Genomic DNA, 15857 nt, shown 5'->3' with positions numbered 1-15857 from the left:
GCGTGGAAGCAACCTTAGTCCTTAATGCACTTACTTTTTTTGTTGCTTCTTTCATTATCTTTGGTGGTATCTTGCTAGAAAATGCTTACATAAATTCCAATATATGTTCTCTAAGACAATATAAAATTCTCTCAAACGCAAGACATGAGCTTGGATACCACTTGGAGCAAAACCACATCACAAAAGACACATTGTACATTGAACGCACAAACAATAAGTTCCTTTCTTCCAATTTTTGACATTTTGCATTAAAGTAAACAATATCCAAGCCACTGAGTAGATAACTCTGTTCTTTTTCCTGTCTATGGGTGCACTGAGGCAAAGATTTTTGTTTTCTGAGGAAACTAAAAAAATAACTGTCCATAAATATCTAATTGATAAAGACTATTTAGTAATGATTTTTAACTTATCACAAAAAGCACACTCATTTTTATGCCATCACTAAGAATCAAAGGTATGCTTTTGTATGAAAGTTAGACATGGATGGAAGGAGTTTGACTATATTTTGTGGTTCTAGATGTCTACTAATACGACCTAATTTGACCTTGAATGATGCAAGTTCTGGTTTCTTGAGTTTTTTATAAAGACACTGTTGAATTAAGATTTTGAGCTTTTTCTGATCTTGAGTAGAGTTTAGAGGATGTTTCCTTCATTACCAATACAAGTTTGGATCCATCCCATAACATAACTGAATTAACCTGAATGGATTTTTCTCCAATATTGTTTTTTCCAAGCCATTATGTTCCTTAGTTAGCTCAAGTCATCTACAGACACAACAAGGACCTTGAAAATCCAGCCATTAATCTGAAAGGATATATGGTAAGACCCTATACTGTCATTATGAATGTATGGGCATTAAAATATAACGAGCAACACTTGAAATGGATGATAGATGGCAATAAATCATTTGTTCTAAATAGGATCATATAGAATGAAAAGGGGTGATTATATTTCTATATTCTGTTTTAACATCCGAAAAATCATGGTTCTTGCAGGTGGGAAATGCACTTACAGACGATTTCCATGATCTTGTAGGGATTTTTGAATTTATGTGGTCTCATGGTTTGATATCAGACAACACCTACCGGTTGCCCAATATTCAATGTGACTTTTCATCTCTTGTGCATCCATAAGCTCTATGTAATATGGTATTAGATCGTGCCGATGTGGAAATGGGGAATATTGATCCATATAGTATCTACACCCGTCCTTGTTTGAATAGTACTGGAATATATAGAAAACAACAGAGAAAAAGATATGTAATTATATTATATACATTAAGCATTATATATGCCAACAGATCAGTTTGAAGGTATGCTTAAAGTCCAATTTCGTATCTTTTGCATTTGGTAGTCTCTTTCCCATTGACATGATAAACTGTAAAATAAAGACCAGAGAAAAAGATGTGTAAGAATATTAGATACATTAAGCACTCTATATGCCAGCTTATCAGTTTGAAGGTATGCTTAAAGTCCAATGCTATATCTTTTTCATTTGGTAGTCTCTTCCCCATTGACATGGTAAACTGTAAAATAAAGACCAGACTAGATGATTGAGGTCATTTTTTCTCACATTAAACACATTCTTGCGTGCCATTGAGGTCCACAATTTGTTGCATGGTGATCAGCTATACGAGCACTACTGCATTCTCTTTCTCATAGAGGCATTTTGTTGCAGCCATGGAGGCATTTGTTTGTGGAGTATGATCCTTGCACTGAAAAGCATTCCGAAATTTATTTCAATCTACCTGAAGTACAAAAGGCTCTTCATGCCAATGTTACAGGAATTCCTTATAACTGGACTACTTGCAGGTCTGTGGTTTTATATCTGGTGCTGCTTCTTTTGCATTTATAAAGGACCTTCATTCATCAATCTGGTCTGTTTTCTTTATTATGTGATGAAGTTTCTGGTCATTGGGAGACTCCCCTAGATCTATGTTGCCAATTTACCTAGAGCTCATAAACGTTGGACTACGCATTTGGATGTTCAGGTCACAACTCACCGTGCATATCATTTCTTTTAATCAGAACATGGCACTTAGAACAATGAGAATGTTTCTAATTGGACTTTTGCTATTATCTTCCATCATAAAATCTACTACAGAAAATTCGATATTGTTTTGTTGGTATGCAGTGGAGATACAGATTCACTGATTCCAGTCGTAGAAAAAACAAGGATTCAAGGGCCTTACCCCACGATTTATGATCGGAAATCTATTGGATATTGCGAGAAAGATATAGAAGGATTTGTGCATAGACATGGCCTTTATACATTACGATTTCAGAAAGAGTGATTTCCCTTATATGGTTGAGTGGTCCAGGAAATATGATACTGTCACAAGTAATTTTTATGGCATATGCTACTCATGGATTATTGGTTTATTTATTTGTTGCAATTATAGATTTGAAATTCAATTACTTTTTGTAGGTGAGAAGTTTGTGATCTGATTTGGTTACGAACTGAGAATTGTTCTGACCTAATGCAGAATTGATCCAGCAATTTCTATCTTCCAAGCACGTGAATTACTGTGGAAAGTCTCCTCTGGACCAGAAAATGTTGTTTGTTGTGGTTGGGAGAAGTGTGTTTGTTGTTAATGGTGAACAATGGTCTTACCAACACCGAATGTTTGCGTCTTCCTTTAATATGGAGAAGCGCTCAAAGCTCAAGGTGAATATGGAAAGTAAAGATGGTAGAAATAACTTTCGGTTTAATCTCATTGAAGAAATTTAATGGTTATGGGCATTGCTTTTCTGTTTTATATGTTGTTAATATACTTAATATATAATCCTGTTTGTTTTTATTTTACTTTATTTTTTATCATAGCCACACTAAAATAGTACTACATATTCATGCAAAAGTAAATGCAGCATACCTGGCTGAGTAACAGTCGCCTTCTTCCAGTCATAGCTCCACACATACTTCGAGATTCACAAATACTTCGAGATTCAGTCTTGCCACGAAAGAGCTTGTGGTTAGACCAAATGCCATCTGAAAGTCCAGCAAATGCAAAGCATAATGAACAAGAAGCTGGAAATATTCAATCTTTGAAATTTCGACATTTAATGCAAGGCAAATGTCTAAAAGCTTTACAGTGTCATCCAGGTATTCGTCCATCCATTTCGCGTCCCAGCTTTGAAATTTCGACATCTAATGCAAGGCAAATGTCTAAAAGCTTTACAGTGTCATCCAGGTATTCGTCCATCCATTTCTCATCCCAGCTTTGAAATTTCGACATCTAATGTAAGGCAAATGTCTAAAAGCTTTACAGTGTCATCCAGGTATTCATCCATCCATTTCTCATCCCATTCTGTTGTAGGAAATTGGAGATCTATAATAAGGGACTTGAGGTCCGTGTGTGTAGCAGATAAAACTGCCATGGCTTGCTGCATCCACAACAGATTTATCGCGTTCTTCAATAACACACTGGCACCCTAAGCATTTTATGGTAAAACAAAACACATAATTTCAGTCAAACAAAGATGGTTACAAAGTTCTCAATGATCAAGGATTTTCTGATCAAATTGTTTTCTGTCGCTTTCTCTCTATCTGCCCCATGAAAACAATCAAGCCCATTAACTGGAGTCCAGTTTAGAGCTGACGGAACCCTACTCGAGTCTATAGGGTGCCATGGGGATGCTTTTCTTGTGCACTACAGACAAGGAAACAGGGTAGGGTCATTTTTAGTGTCGTTCGTTGTCAATGGATTCCTTGGATATGCCTCCTATGATGGAAGACTGTCTATGGGACGTCCCAAATGTCAGGGGTTTGTCCTTGCCAATGGCTATAATGGGATTCTGTTAAAAAAATGCTTTTTAATCAACCACTGGTTAACATGAGCAAGATTTTCCTGATTGTGAGGTTATTAGTGGTGTATTTATTCGGCCAAAGTTTTGAAGGATTTGCAGGTCTTACTATTTTTTGTAAGCATAAGCACACATATCAATATGGATATGTTATTGGAGAAGCTTAAACTCTGGTGGAAGGAAGCCATCATTAAAATGCTTATTATTTTATCTTATATTTTACTTGAAGCCACCTTTTCCCATTAAAAGACCTCACTCTCCCAAATCCCTTAAAGCATAGAAACAAAAGTCATAACATTTAATGGAGTGGCTTATAATTTCCCCCAGTCATCCCCTACATTTTTTCCCTTGAAAGTTTGGTGAATTGAGGCATGAGGAAGCATCGAGTCCCATTTCTTTGGTTGATGTTTGATTAGAAATTGTTAAACAGGTCGTAGGCTAACAAGGTGACTTTTTAGTCTTTTTTTCGTGTAGATATTCTAGTAGATTTTTCTTAAAACCATGTCAAAAATCTCAAAAAATGTAGTTTTATGTTGTTGAGTCTACACAACATATGTTTTCTAAAGACTTTCTACGGTGCTAAATCCATTTTTGCATTTAAAATTACAATTTAAATGACAGAATATTGTGATCTCACCAAGAATTGTATTACTAGATTCCGGTGAAAAGGACCAAAAAAATATTCGCATTAGACTACATCCTTATTCATCTATTCTTTCTACCTGGCCTTTGATGATGATAAGCAATGTTGAATTGGAAATGTGTATCACAACATTGCCAAAAGTGGCTCAATATTTGCTAGATGTTTTATAGGTGATAGAGTAAGGAATTGTTTGGTATATGTTTTAGAGCTGATAGAGAAAGGCACTATTTGGTATATGTTTTAGAGCTGATAGAGCAAATCATTGTTTGGTAGATGTTTTAGAGGTGATAGAGCAAGGCATTACATATAAGCTACTTTAAGAAGAGTTTTTCAATATGAAATACAACTCCATTTTGTTATGAAATGCATTGTTAGGGGGACATTTAAAATCAACAAGTATACTGTCATTAACTCTTAGGGCTTAGTAAACCAGTACAAAATTATCTTTATGTTTGTAGGATTTTCCATGTGTGGAAGCAACCTTAGTCCTTAATGCACTTACTTTTTTTGCTGCTTCTTTCATTGTCTTTGGTGGTATCTTGCTAGAAAATCCTTACATAAATTCCAATATATGTTCTCTAAAGCAATATAAAATTCTCTCAAACACAAGACATGAGCTTGGATACCACTTGGAGCAAAACCACATCACAAAAAGCACATTTTACATTGAACGCACAAATAATAAGTTGCTTTCTTCCAATTTTTTACATTTTGCATTAAAGTAAACAATATCCAAGCCACTAAGTAGATAACTCTGCTCTTTTTCATGTCTAGGGTGCACTGAGGCAAAGATTTTTGTTTTCTGAGGAAACTAAAAAAATAACTGTCCATAAATATCTAATTGATAAAGACTATTTAGTAATGATTTTTAACTTATCACAAATATATGACCACACACATTAGCCTATAATATAGGATGTATTTGATTCTTTATTGTTGCTTGCAGCCAACAAGATGCTCTCCAACAGGTCCAATTCTTTGTACAATGCTTCCTTTCTTAGATGCAAGTTGATTTGACTTTCTTGGCTTTAAATATTCTTCATCCGCGTTGTCATCTTCACCATCGACTTCCTTATCCTCATTGTTTTCTTCATCTGAATGTCCTCTAATTCATCTAGCTGGGAAGCTTCTCCAGTAAACCCCTGACACATCAAGTGGAATTAATTTAAAGTCCTAACATAAACTAATGGCAGATGTGCTCCTTTCCTTTTCCCTTGTGTGCACCCCATTTCCCCCAGGAATTGTTCTGCTTCTCTTTGAGTAACTTTGCTCAACTGAGAGTCTATCAAAATGTAGACGTAAACACAAGAAGAAAGACTTCGTTTTATCATGCCACCATTTTCCCACCATCAATTATTAGCATAACAATAAGCTACCTATTTTATACCTCAATTAATTGATTGTGCACCAATGATGGAATATATTATGGCAATATCTTGATTTCTACTCCTTTCTCTTGAAGACATTTCAATCTTGTAGTGCACATATGATGGGAGCAGCGAGCCCATAGTCTTCTTTTAACTACCTCGTGGACTCTATGTTTGTTCCTATTTCACCCATTCATTAGATTTTGCATCACCTATTCTTCACAATTAAGCTAATGAGATTGGTTTTCGACTCTAAAAAAAATTCAACATTCATGTGGAGAAATTCACAATTAGGCGACATCAACTGATGACATTTAGAGAAATCAATAGGCAAGAGACATGACTAACCCGAGATCCCCTATACCACAAGAGATCACATAGTTGTATTGGTTTCTGCAGTCGACAAATACATATTAGAGACATTCAAAGAAGCACACATTATCAGTGAACATACTTCTAAAAAAGCAGATATTGATGGGATTCTTCAAACACCTATCCTTCCTAACTTTTGTAGCTCAAATATGAAAAGTTTAAATTTCAAAGTTTTTTTGAAACACCAATAAAGAAACAAAATTACATAAAAGTTTAAGTTCATTTTTCTATGCTACTCTTTCCTATGCTACTGCCTTACAATGTTTCCTTTGCGACATGTGATGCAATTACTAGTATAATTCCATCGTAACAAATATGAACTCAACATGACACATAAAGAGATAAAACTGAAATAGAAAAAACAACAAGAACTCAACATGACACATAAAGAGATAAAACTGAAATAGAAAAAAACAACAACATTTCGTCAATTTATCTTAACTAAAACCCAATTCACAACAAAAATTTCATTACACCCTTTATTGAATTAATTTCCAATCTTTATAATCTTTAAATGAAACAGAAAAATCCCATTGCTAAATTTAAATCTTTGAAATCCTCATAAAAAAAAATCATATATAATATAATTCCAACCCTAGCTAAACCCAATTAACAACAAAGATTTAGCTACACCCTATCTTCAATTCATTTCCAAACTTTATAATCTTTAACGACAATAGAAAAATGCCATTGTTTAGTTTAAGGCTTTGAAATACTCATAAAGATGCAAGGATGCCTTCTATAATATCATTCCATGGTAACAATAATTCTAACAGAATATGGTAGGTAATTAAGCTATAGTAGGTAAATAAGGATATATATTTTCACTCTATTAAGGTTAATTATGGTTGCTAACATAGACATGAGGATAAAATTAGTAAGGGTTGGGAACACCAAAAAATCGAAAAAATCGAAAAAATATCAGGTAAAAATGGACAAACATCGGTAAAATCAAGATACCATCAAAATATCTGTAAAAATTGGAAAACATCAGCTAGGCCAAAAAATCATGATTTCAAGATAAAATCTAGATGCATAGAACACTGAGGTTAATTCTAGTTTTACTATCAGTCAACTAGGGTGTCATGGATTTTTTTTTGTCCAAATTCTCATTTGTGAGATGATGATGAGATATAATGCCTTGATAAATATTGACTTTAAATCTTGTAAACTTGTAATTGATTTTAAATATACTTGTGAATTCACCTATTACCAACAACAACCATAAAAATTCCAGCACCACTATCAATACCACTGCCCTGATCAATTCCAGGTTTACTACTAAGACCGATGCTTTTGCATATAAAAATTGGAAGTACAATCTATAAATGTCTGCCCAACGTAACTCAATCTAACAACTCTTGCTAAGTGGCAATATGAAATTGTTAAAGAAAAATACAATAGGTTGAAAGCACTAATTAGTCCCCCCTCCTCACAAATAGGGTTAGGCTTTACGTAGAATACAACACAACTGTTCAACTCGGGAATCCTTTATTAGTTTCATCTATTAATTTTGGAGTTGTAGAGGAACAAATGCATATTTATGCATACAGGACAGCGTCACAGGATGGAACTTGGCACCAATGTACATAAACTAATACCGCTGCCCTGATCAATTCCAGGTTTACTACTAAGACCGATGCCTTTGCATATAAAAATTGGAAGTACAATTTATAAATTTCTGCCCAGCGTAACTCAATCTAACAACTCTTGCTAAGTGGCAATATGAAATTCTTAAAGAAAAATACAATAGGTTGAAAGCACTAATTAGTCCCCCCTCCTCACCAAGAGGGTTAGGCTTTACGTAGAATACAACACAACTATTCAACTCGGGAATCCTTTATTAGTTTCATCTATTAATTTTGGAGTTGTAGAGGAACAAATGCATATTTGTGCATACAGGACAGCGTCACAGGATGGAACTTGGCACCAATGTACAGAAAATAAACACACTATGGAAATTTGGCCTCGCACCTTTGCCTCATTTTTCACATTACCAAACTCAGCCATGGTGAACAGAGGAAATACCTATATCATATGAAGATACAGGATTTCCACAATCAACAAAAAAATCCTAATAAACATAGTTGTCGAAGAGGCTCATTCAACTCAACCTCTTCTCAAGATAAAGTGTCAACCAGTTGTTCAAGATACTTTCTGCCACGATGTGGAAGATTTGTACATTTTTACGTGTATGTGAACTCTTTGGGAGACTAGGTCCAGCATTAGGATCCTAAAGCTCTTCCTCCCAAAGTGACCTTTCTCTTTTGATGGTAATGGCTATCACCTGTGATAGCTTTACGGAACTTCAATTGCAAAACTAGAGAGACACACCAAATGCATGGGCATGTTTGTAACCGGACGACTCTGTCTATCCTAGCTACCCTAGCACTTTTGCGTTAAAATTTTAACGCTCTTCACATTATTCTTCTTTACAATCCTGTAGTTATCATTGTTTTTTTATTTATTGAAACTAATGTATGTAAGGTACAGTTACATTTACGTCTCGCTCTAAACTCAAGACTTAGAAAGACAAACCCCATTGCAATGTTTGTTTCTGTGACTAGAATATTCATTAGCAAGCAAGATCCTCCCCTCAAGAACATACAGATTCATATAGAAATTAATAAGGTGTTCCTCATCGTACCATTGCAGTGAAATAGAAGGGAAGAAAATCATTCGTTTTTCTTCTCTGTATGAAGTAGCGTCTCCAGAATAGAGAAGACAAATAAGGGACCAAACAGGGGAGGCATAGGCGGCTTACTAAAGGCCGCAGCCAGCTGCCCTGAGCTTTGCTTCTCAGATATACTGGCTTCCTTTCCGTTCACATGTGGTTCTTTCACATGATATTTTGAACTGGGTTTGAAATACACCTTTGTCGGCTGGTTCTGCTGAACGAGCCATTCTGCAATACAGACATGCAATATGAATGTAGTCAGGTTCCTAAATTTTGGAAGATATTAACTCCACAACTGGGAAATCTAATTTGACATTTTCAAGAACCACAAGGCTTTAATTTCATTGTACCAGCTTTTCTTGGATATAACTTTTTCAGGATATTCTTACAAAGAAATTCCGTAGTTATCCACATACTCTAGGGCTTCAGTTCAAAACACAAAAATGAGTCTTTTCTTTTTTGGTTAACAACCAATGAATATCTCCAATGACCTGCAATCCAAGTCTACAAATTGTTTAGTATGTGTTCTTGCTTGCACATTGCACATAGAAATTTTGCCATTAATTCTATCTTGTGAAGTTTACAACATTTGTTTTGGAAAATCCCAATACGTCAGTTTGAACCGATCATGATCCACTGCATAATTCTCACTATATTCGCACTTAGAAATTCAAATACACAAACTAAAACCCCAAGACATATTTGCAAGTTTAGACAGAAGACAATACCTAGAACAAATTTGGTTTCTCAGGAAAGATATAACCAGGAGCAAAGAACTCTCATACTATCAAGGAGTGGCAGCTACTCTATAGAGTGGACCTATCAATTAAGATCATGTGTTTTGTCCTTTGAGAACAAATTTTGTTTCTTAGGAAAGATATAACCAGGAGCAAATAAATCTCATACTAGGAGTGGCAACTACTCTCTAGAGAGGACCTATCAGTTAAGAACATGTGTTCTGTCTTTCGAGATCACAAGTTTGAGTCTAGTGGGGGAGGTTATGTAAACCAGCATAGACTCAAATTATCACTGTGCATAGGTGATAGGGATTTCATCCATTAATTAGGTGTCTGACTAGGCCAATTTGAGTCTAGCGAGGGTAAAGTATCTACACCTACATAGACTATGTAGTCAAATCATCACTGCACAGAGGTCATCTCTTGTCCCATAAACAAAGGGATTTCATCTGTTAATTCGGCCTCTGACTAGGCCTTGGCCTTAAAATTATATTATTCCTATAATTATTCAAACAATTGATATCTAAATAGGCCTTGACCTTAAAATTATATTATTATGATAATTTAATTTGGAGATTTATAGTGTCTTTAAAGAATAGAAAACTAGACTAAGATTGGGCTTATTGCTCTGTTCCAGAATCAACAGGACTAAAACTGGAACTTTTGAGCACCTGTCTCAATATACAAGACAAGTTTAGCCTCTCTCTGTAAAGAGAAGAACAGAGGAAACAAAATCGGTACTTTACAGCAAAGTTTCCACAATACATACAGAGTTTATAACTTGTATGCAGTGCCGAACCCTCTAAAGTGAAGTAGTTCAAATGAATAGTCATCACCAATCCAGTGGACATCACTGAAAAATATGCATCTCCAGGTAATCCAAATGAAATCCCCGTTGTGGCACATGTAGATTTGCAGCTCCAGAATAAAGGCCAGATGGTCTCAACTGGACTGTGCAATGAGGGAAAGCCTCATCTGTGACTCCATCGGTAACAACCACTCTTTAGAAGGTAGGCCCCGATATAAATACCAACATTTTGAAAGAGAGTCTAAAATCCTGAAAGGCTATAAAGGATCATAGTGTACAACGGTGATTTCCCCACAAAGATTAGTCTTGCACATTACACAAGACTTGATCGAGAAGATGATCCTCAATGTTTCTGACGAAAGAAAACATAATTGAAGGTGGTTTTTCAATCATTGACAAACATAACATAGCACAAAAAGTGCAAACTATTAAGGATATCTAGGATTCCTTAAAAACGGGGCACCTTAACTAGTTCATTTTGTACATGACTCTACCAAATAAAGGCAGTGTCCAGAAAATAGATTAACAAACCCTAATATTGCAGCTATTGTGGGAACTTAACACATGTTGGGCATGTTTTCTGGAGGCGCATCCTTCTTAAGAATATCTGGTCATGGATACGAAATCTGTTTACTTAACAGAACACAACACAGAACCACCAAATAAGTTAGAATTTTATACACGTTTAACAGAACACAACACAGAGCTGGTATGGTGGTGAGCTATGGGAGTCACCAACAAATTCAATTGCATATTACCACTTAACCTAGAACTTGGAAAAAATCAACTCGTAAAACTTATCTCCCGATTTCAAATCCGATGGAGTCTTTCACTTGCAGAACAGAGCCTAAACAAGGAGCTCCTGCGATTTGGGCGTAGTGGGTTCTTCTAAAAGACGTAACAGGGTTTGAATTCTGCCTTCTTTGGCAATCAACTGACGCATTTTATCAATCTTGGGAAGCCATTGCATGCAGGCCGCCGCAGCCTTTTCTTTACCCAACGAGCTCGGGGATTCCAAGCGCCGAAGCAATGGACCTAAAGCGCCCTACGTTTTTTTAAAGGTTTTTAATGTTTTAAAACATTTTTCTTATTAAATTAGACGACTGATGTTTGTTCAATCGTCTAACAAAAGATCTAATGACTATCATTAAGACAGAAAGTCATTTAGGGCAGTTCATTTCAGAGGGGAATGTCTTGCGGCGTAAAAATAGATAATAAGTTTATGCCCAAAAAGATGTGAACACCAAACCAGATATAAAAAGTAAAATTATTACAAAATTTGGTTCAGATCCATTTAAAAAGTGTTAGATAAATTATAAGTTAATTATATAAAAAAAATGTTACACATCAAAGATAAAATTATTATAAAATAAAATAAACAAAAATTATATTAAAAAACGTATGGGCAGAATTTAAATTTTAATATTTGTAATTAATTTTAGGGTTAAAAATATTTATTAATATAAATAATAAGTATGAGAAATTTTTTATTACAAAATGTTAGTAATCTAGTAAATTTAATTATTTATTATGAATTTTGGTGATATAATAAATAATCTAGCAGAGATATATGGTCTTTATCACTAATTTTTGTTAGCCATATAATATTAGGTGAATCGTGGTGGAAGATTTTCTCCTAATCTTACATCATTTGGTCAAAGGCCCTTTGGCAAAATAGAAATCTATGGAAAATATCATGAAAAGAATAATAGACTTTAACAGATAAACATACAAGTATGCTCATGAGGGATGTAAATTGAAAATAGGTGAATTATAGAATAATAGTCAAATTCTCCAATAGTATTATGTATTGTAAATTTTGTGGGTTGTTGAGACAGTTTTGTAAAATATTCACCTACAAAGCTTTTCTTTTTATTATTTAATATATATAAAACAATTAATTTTATAACCCCTCATATTTTTACTAAAAATTAAGAACAAAATTATATAATATATATAAATACTTTTCTGATTTAAAAAATAATAAAAAATCTTTAAATTAAATTATTCGTAATAAAAACACTCTAAAATACAACAGCTTCTTTTATAAAGAAACCTTTTTCGGTAATTAAAATAATTTGACAATACCTTCCCATCTTACATTTCAACATTGACAATAGCTTACCATCTTACCATTGTGAAATGCTGTACAAAGCTTAAGGCGTATTAAGCTGACACAGATTCACAGGCGGCCATGACATGGATGCTGCCCACATCTATCACATTAAACTCTCAATGTTATTCCATCTCCACATAAAACCAACAACACCCACCGTAAATATTCAGAGCTCTGAGGGCTCTGCGAACCTTTGAAGCAATATGCTCTAATTTATTTACATAATGAGACATGCGTTTGGATTTTCTTCACTGAGAGCTGTAACGTGCTCTTCCAGCAGGGGGTTGGAGGGGGATGTTTTGGCGCTGAAGCTCTCTTTTCTGACATATCCAGCGGGATCTTTCTTGTCATATGCATGTGGGGAGTATGGGTTACTAACCAAATTGTATGGCACGTATGGCCACATTTCTGCTCTTTTCCCCGTTGCTTTCACTTTCTTCACCACCTTGTTCGCCTCCACTAATCCAGTGACTGTCACTTTTTGCAGTTTTCTGTCTACCTCCACCGACTGAACTCCTGCACAACATTCCCAATATATCAACAAAGTCGCAGGGCAAGCCTGTATGGGCTTGACTGCAGCAACCCTTCAACAAATTAAAAAACAGAGTGTGTTCATACCAGACATAGAAGAAAGAGCCTTCCTTACTTTGCGTTCACAGCCATCACAGTCCATCCTTACTTTCAATTCTACGGTCTGCAAGCACCACCAGTCATAATTACTATCACTTTAAAGCTGAGTTTTTACAGGCAAAAATGAAATAATGAACTCCATACCTTAATTTCTGGTCATGGATACGAAATCTGTTTACTTAACAGAACACAACACAGAAGCACCAAATAAGTTAGAATTTTATACACGTTTAACAGAACACAACACAGAGCTGGTATGGTGGTGAGCTATGGGAGTCACCAACAAATTCAATTGCATATTACCACTTAACCTAGAACTTGGAAAAAATCAACTGGTAAAACTTATCTCCCGATTTCAAATCCGATGGAGTCTTTCACTTGCAGAACAGAGCCTAAACAAGGAGCTCCTGCGATTTGGGCATAGTGGGTTCTTCTAAAAGACTAACAAGGTTTGAATTCCGCCTTCTTTGGCAATCAACTGACGCATTTTATCAATCTTGGGAAGCCATTGCATGCAGGCCGCCGCAGCCTTTTCTTTACCCAAGGGGATTCCAAGCGCCGAAGCAATGGACCTCAACCGCCCTACGTTTTTTTAAAGGTTTTTAATGTTTTAAAACATTTTTCTTATTCTTATTAAATTAGACGGCTGATGTTTGTTCAATTTCATTTCAAGAGGGGAACGCCTTACGGCGTAATGAAATACCAAAATCAAATTAAGATTAAAATAATCAATTTTTTAACTAAATTGTTAAGAATATTTAGCATTTTATAAAAAATTTAATAGAAATTGTCTTTTTTATAATATAAAAATTATTGTTTATATTTTTTCCAGTTTTCTCGTTAATCCCCGTATAAAAAATACCGGTTTAGAAATATTATAAAAACAAAAAAAATTAGGATTAATGCAGATCGCTGTAACATTAAAGATCTGGATATCTATTAAAGATCGTTGTAACATTAAAGATCGCTGTATCACTTTTCAATTAAAGATCGCTGTATTACATTTTTCAATTACTTACTCTATGATTTTATCCAGCAGCGATTTGTGAACGTTCCGATCCATGGTTACACAGACACAGCATAGTGGCAGCACAGTGGACGCACAGCATAGTGGCAGCTGACCAAAATTATTCAACGCTGACCCGTACCGAATTGGAAAACGACGAATTATTCACTGTACCGAATCGAATCAGCGAATTTCCGAATTTTTTTTGCTGGTACGGCCGAACTTGGTAACTATGTTTTGAAGAGGCTCTAAAAATGCGCAACCTGTTGGAAGAATTCACAGCATATTATGGTATCCGAAAACCAACAATTCTAGGAGTCCGTGAACATGTATTCACAGGTTCGGTGTCTTCCATTGCTTCGTTTATGTCTGCTCAGGAGACAAGTTTTGTAACCCTTGGGCAACGTGTGTTTGCAAACCCACTGAAGGTAAGGATGCGCTATGGTCACCCTGATGTATTTGATCGGTTGTGGTTCATAACCCGTGGAGGTATCAGTAAAGCTTCCGGGGTAATAAACATCAGTGAGGACATATTTGCTGGCTTTAATTGCACACTGCGTGGGGGAATGTGACACATCATGAATATATCCAGGTTGGCAAAGGACGCAATGTTGGTTTAAACCAAATATCAATGTTTGAAGCCAAGGTTGCTAGTGGCAATGGTGAGCAGGTTCTCAGCAGGGATGTGTATCGCCTTGGACACCGCCTTGATTTTTTCCGTATGCTCTCCTTCTACACCACAACAATTGGATTCTATTTTAATACTATGCTGGTGGTCCTATCAGTTTATGCATTCCTGTGGGGAAGGGTGTATTTGACTCTTAGTGGAGTTGAGCAGGCCATTATAGATGAAGCGTTTAACACGGACAACAAGGCACTTGCAACAGTCCTCAATCAGCAGTTCATCGTTCAGCTTGGTCTCTTCACAGCTCTCCCAATGATCATTGAAAATTCTCTGGAGCATGGATTCCTGAATGCAATCTGGGAATTTTTAACCATGCAGTTGCAGTTAGCATCTGTTTTTTACACTTTCTCAATGGGTACTCGTACACACTATTTTGGTAGAACAATACTTCACGGGGGTGCAAAGTATCGGGCTACAGGGCGTGGCTTTGTTGTGCAGCATAAGAGATTTGCTGAAAATTACAGACTTTATGCTCGCAGTCATTTTGTGAAGGCTATTGAACATGGGATACTATTGATAATTTATGCATCGTACAGTGCTCTCACGACCAATGCATTTGTTTATATTCTTTTAACCATCTCAAGTTGGTTTCTTGTCCTATCATGGATCATGGCACCGTTTTTGTTCAATCCATCAGTATTTGATTGGTTGAAAATTGTTGATGACTTTGATGATTTTATGAAGTGGATATGGTACAGGGATGAGATCTTAACTAAGTCAGAACAATGTTGGCAAGTCTGGTGGACAGAAGAACATGACCATTTGCAGAACACAGGTCTATGGGGAATAGTTTTAGAAATACTACTTGATCTTCGCTTCTTCTTTTTCCAGTACGGTATTGTTTACCAGCTTGGCATTTCAGGTGGAAGCAAAAGCATTGCTGTATACCTACTCTCTTGGATAAATGGAGTAGTAGTCCTTGCAATATATATGATCATATTATATGCTCATGATAAGTATGCGGCAAAACAACATATATACTACCGTGCAATTCAAGCCTTGGTCATCAGTTG

The 15857-nt window shown here is 35.6% G+C and overlaps 1 protein-coding gene and 1 pseudogene across 1 annotated transcript; one reads left to right on the top strand and one right to left on the bottom strand.

The window, feature by feature from the left end:
* Nucleotides 1–12740: 12740 nt before the first annotated feature.
* On the bottom strand, nt 12741–13743 carry LOC149147761 (heavy metal-associated isoprenylated plant protein 20-like). The gene is made up of 3 exons (XM_089440974.1): nt 13726–13743; nt 13142–13217; nt 12741–13039 (listed from the first exon to the last, which is right to left on the bottom strand). Exons 2-3 carry the CDS (start codon nt 13194–13196, stop codon nt 12741–12743), a joined length of 354 nt encoding a protein of 117 aa, XP_089297100.1. The 5' UTR covers nt 13197–13217; nt 13726–13743.
* Nucleotides 13744–14413: 670 nt separating this feature from the next.
* On the top strand, nt 14414–15855 carry LOC149147760 (callose synthase 12 pseudogene; annotated as a pseudogene).
* Nucleotides 15856–15857: the final 2 nt, after the last annotated feature.

This window comes from Pinus tabuliformis, chromosome 9 (assembly GCF_031772625.1).
Source record: "Pinus tabuliformis cultivar Carrire ecotype Pingquan chromosome 9, CPIR1, whole genome shotgun sequence".
NCBI classification, from domain to species: domain Eukaryota; kingdom Viridiplantae; phylum Streptophyta; class Pinopsida; order Pinales; family Pinaceae; genus Pinus; species Pinus tabuliformis.
This window is presented reverse-complemented; position numbering and strand designations above follow the sequence as displayed.

Excerpts from the sequence above, each read along its gene's own strand:
- LOC149147761 (XM_089440974.1), bottom strand. The coding sequence starts at position 13,196 with ATGGACTGTGATGGCTGTGAACGCAAAGTAAGGAAGGCTCTTTCTTCT. Across the intron at positions 13,040-13,141 it reads GGCTCTTTCTTCTATGTCTG|GAGTTCAGTCGGTGGAGGTA; the intron begins GTATGAACACAC and ends AATGTTGTGCAG.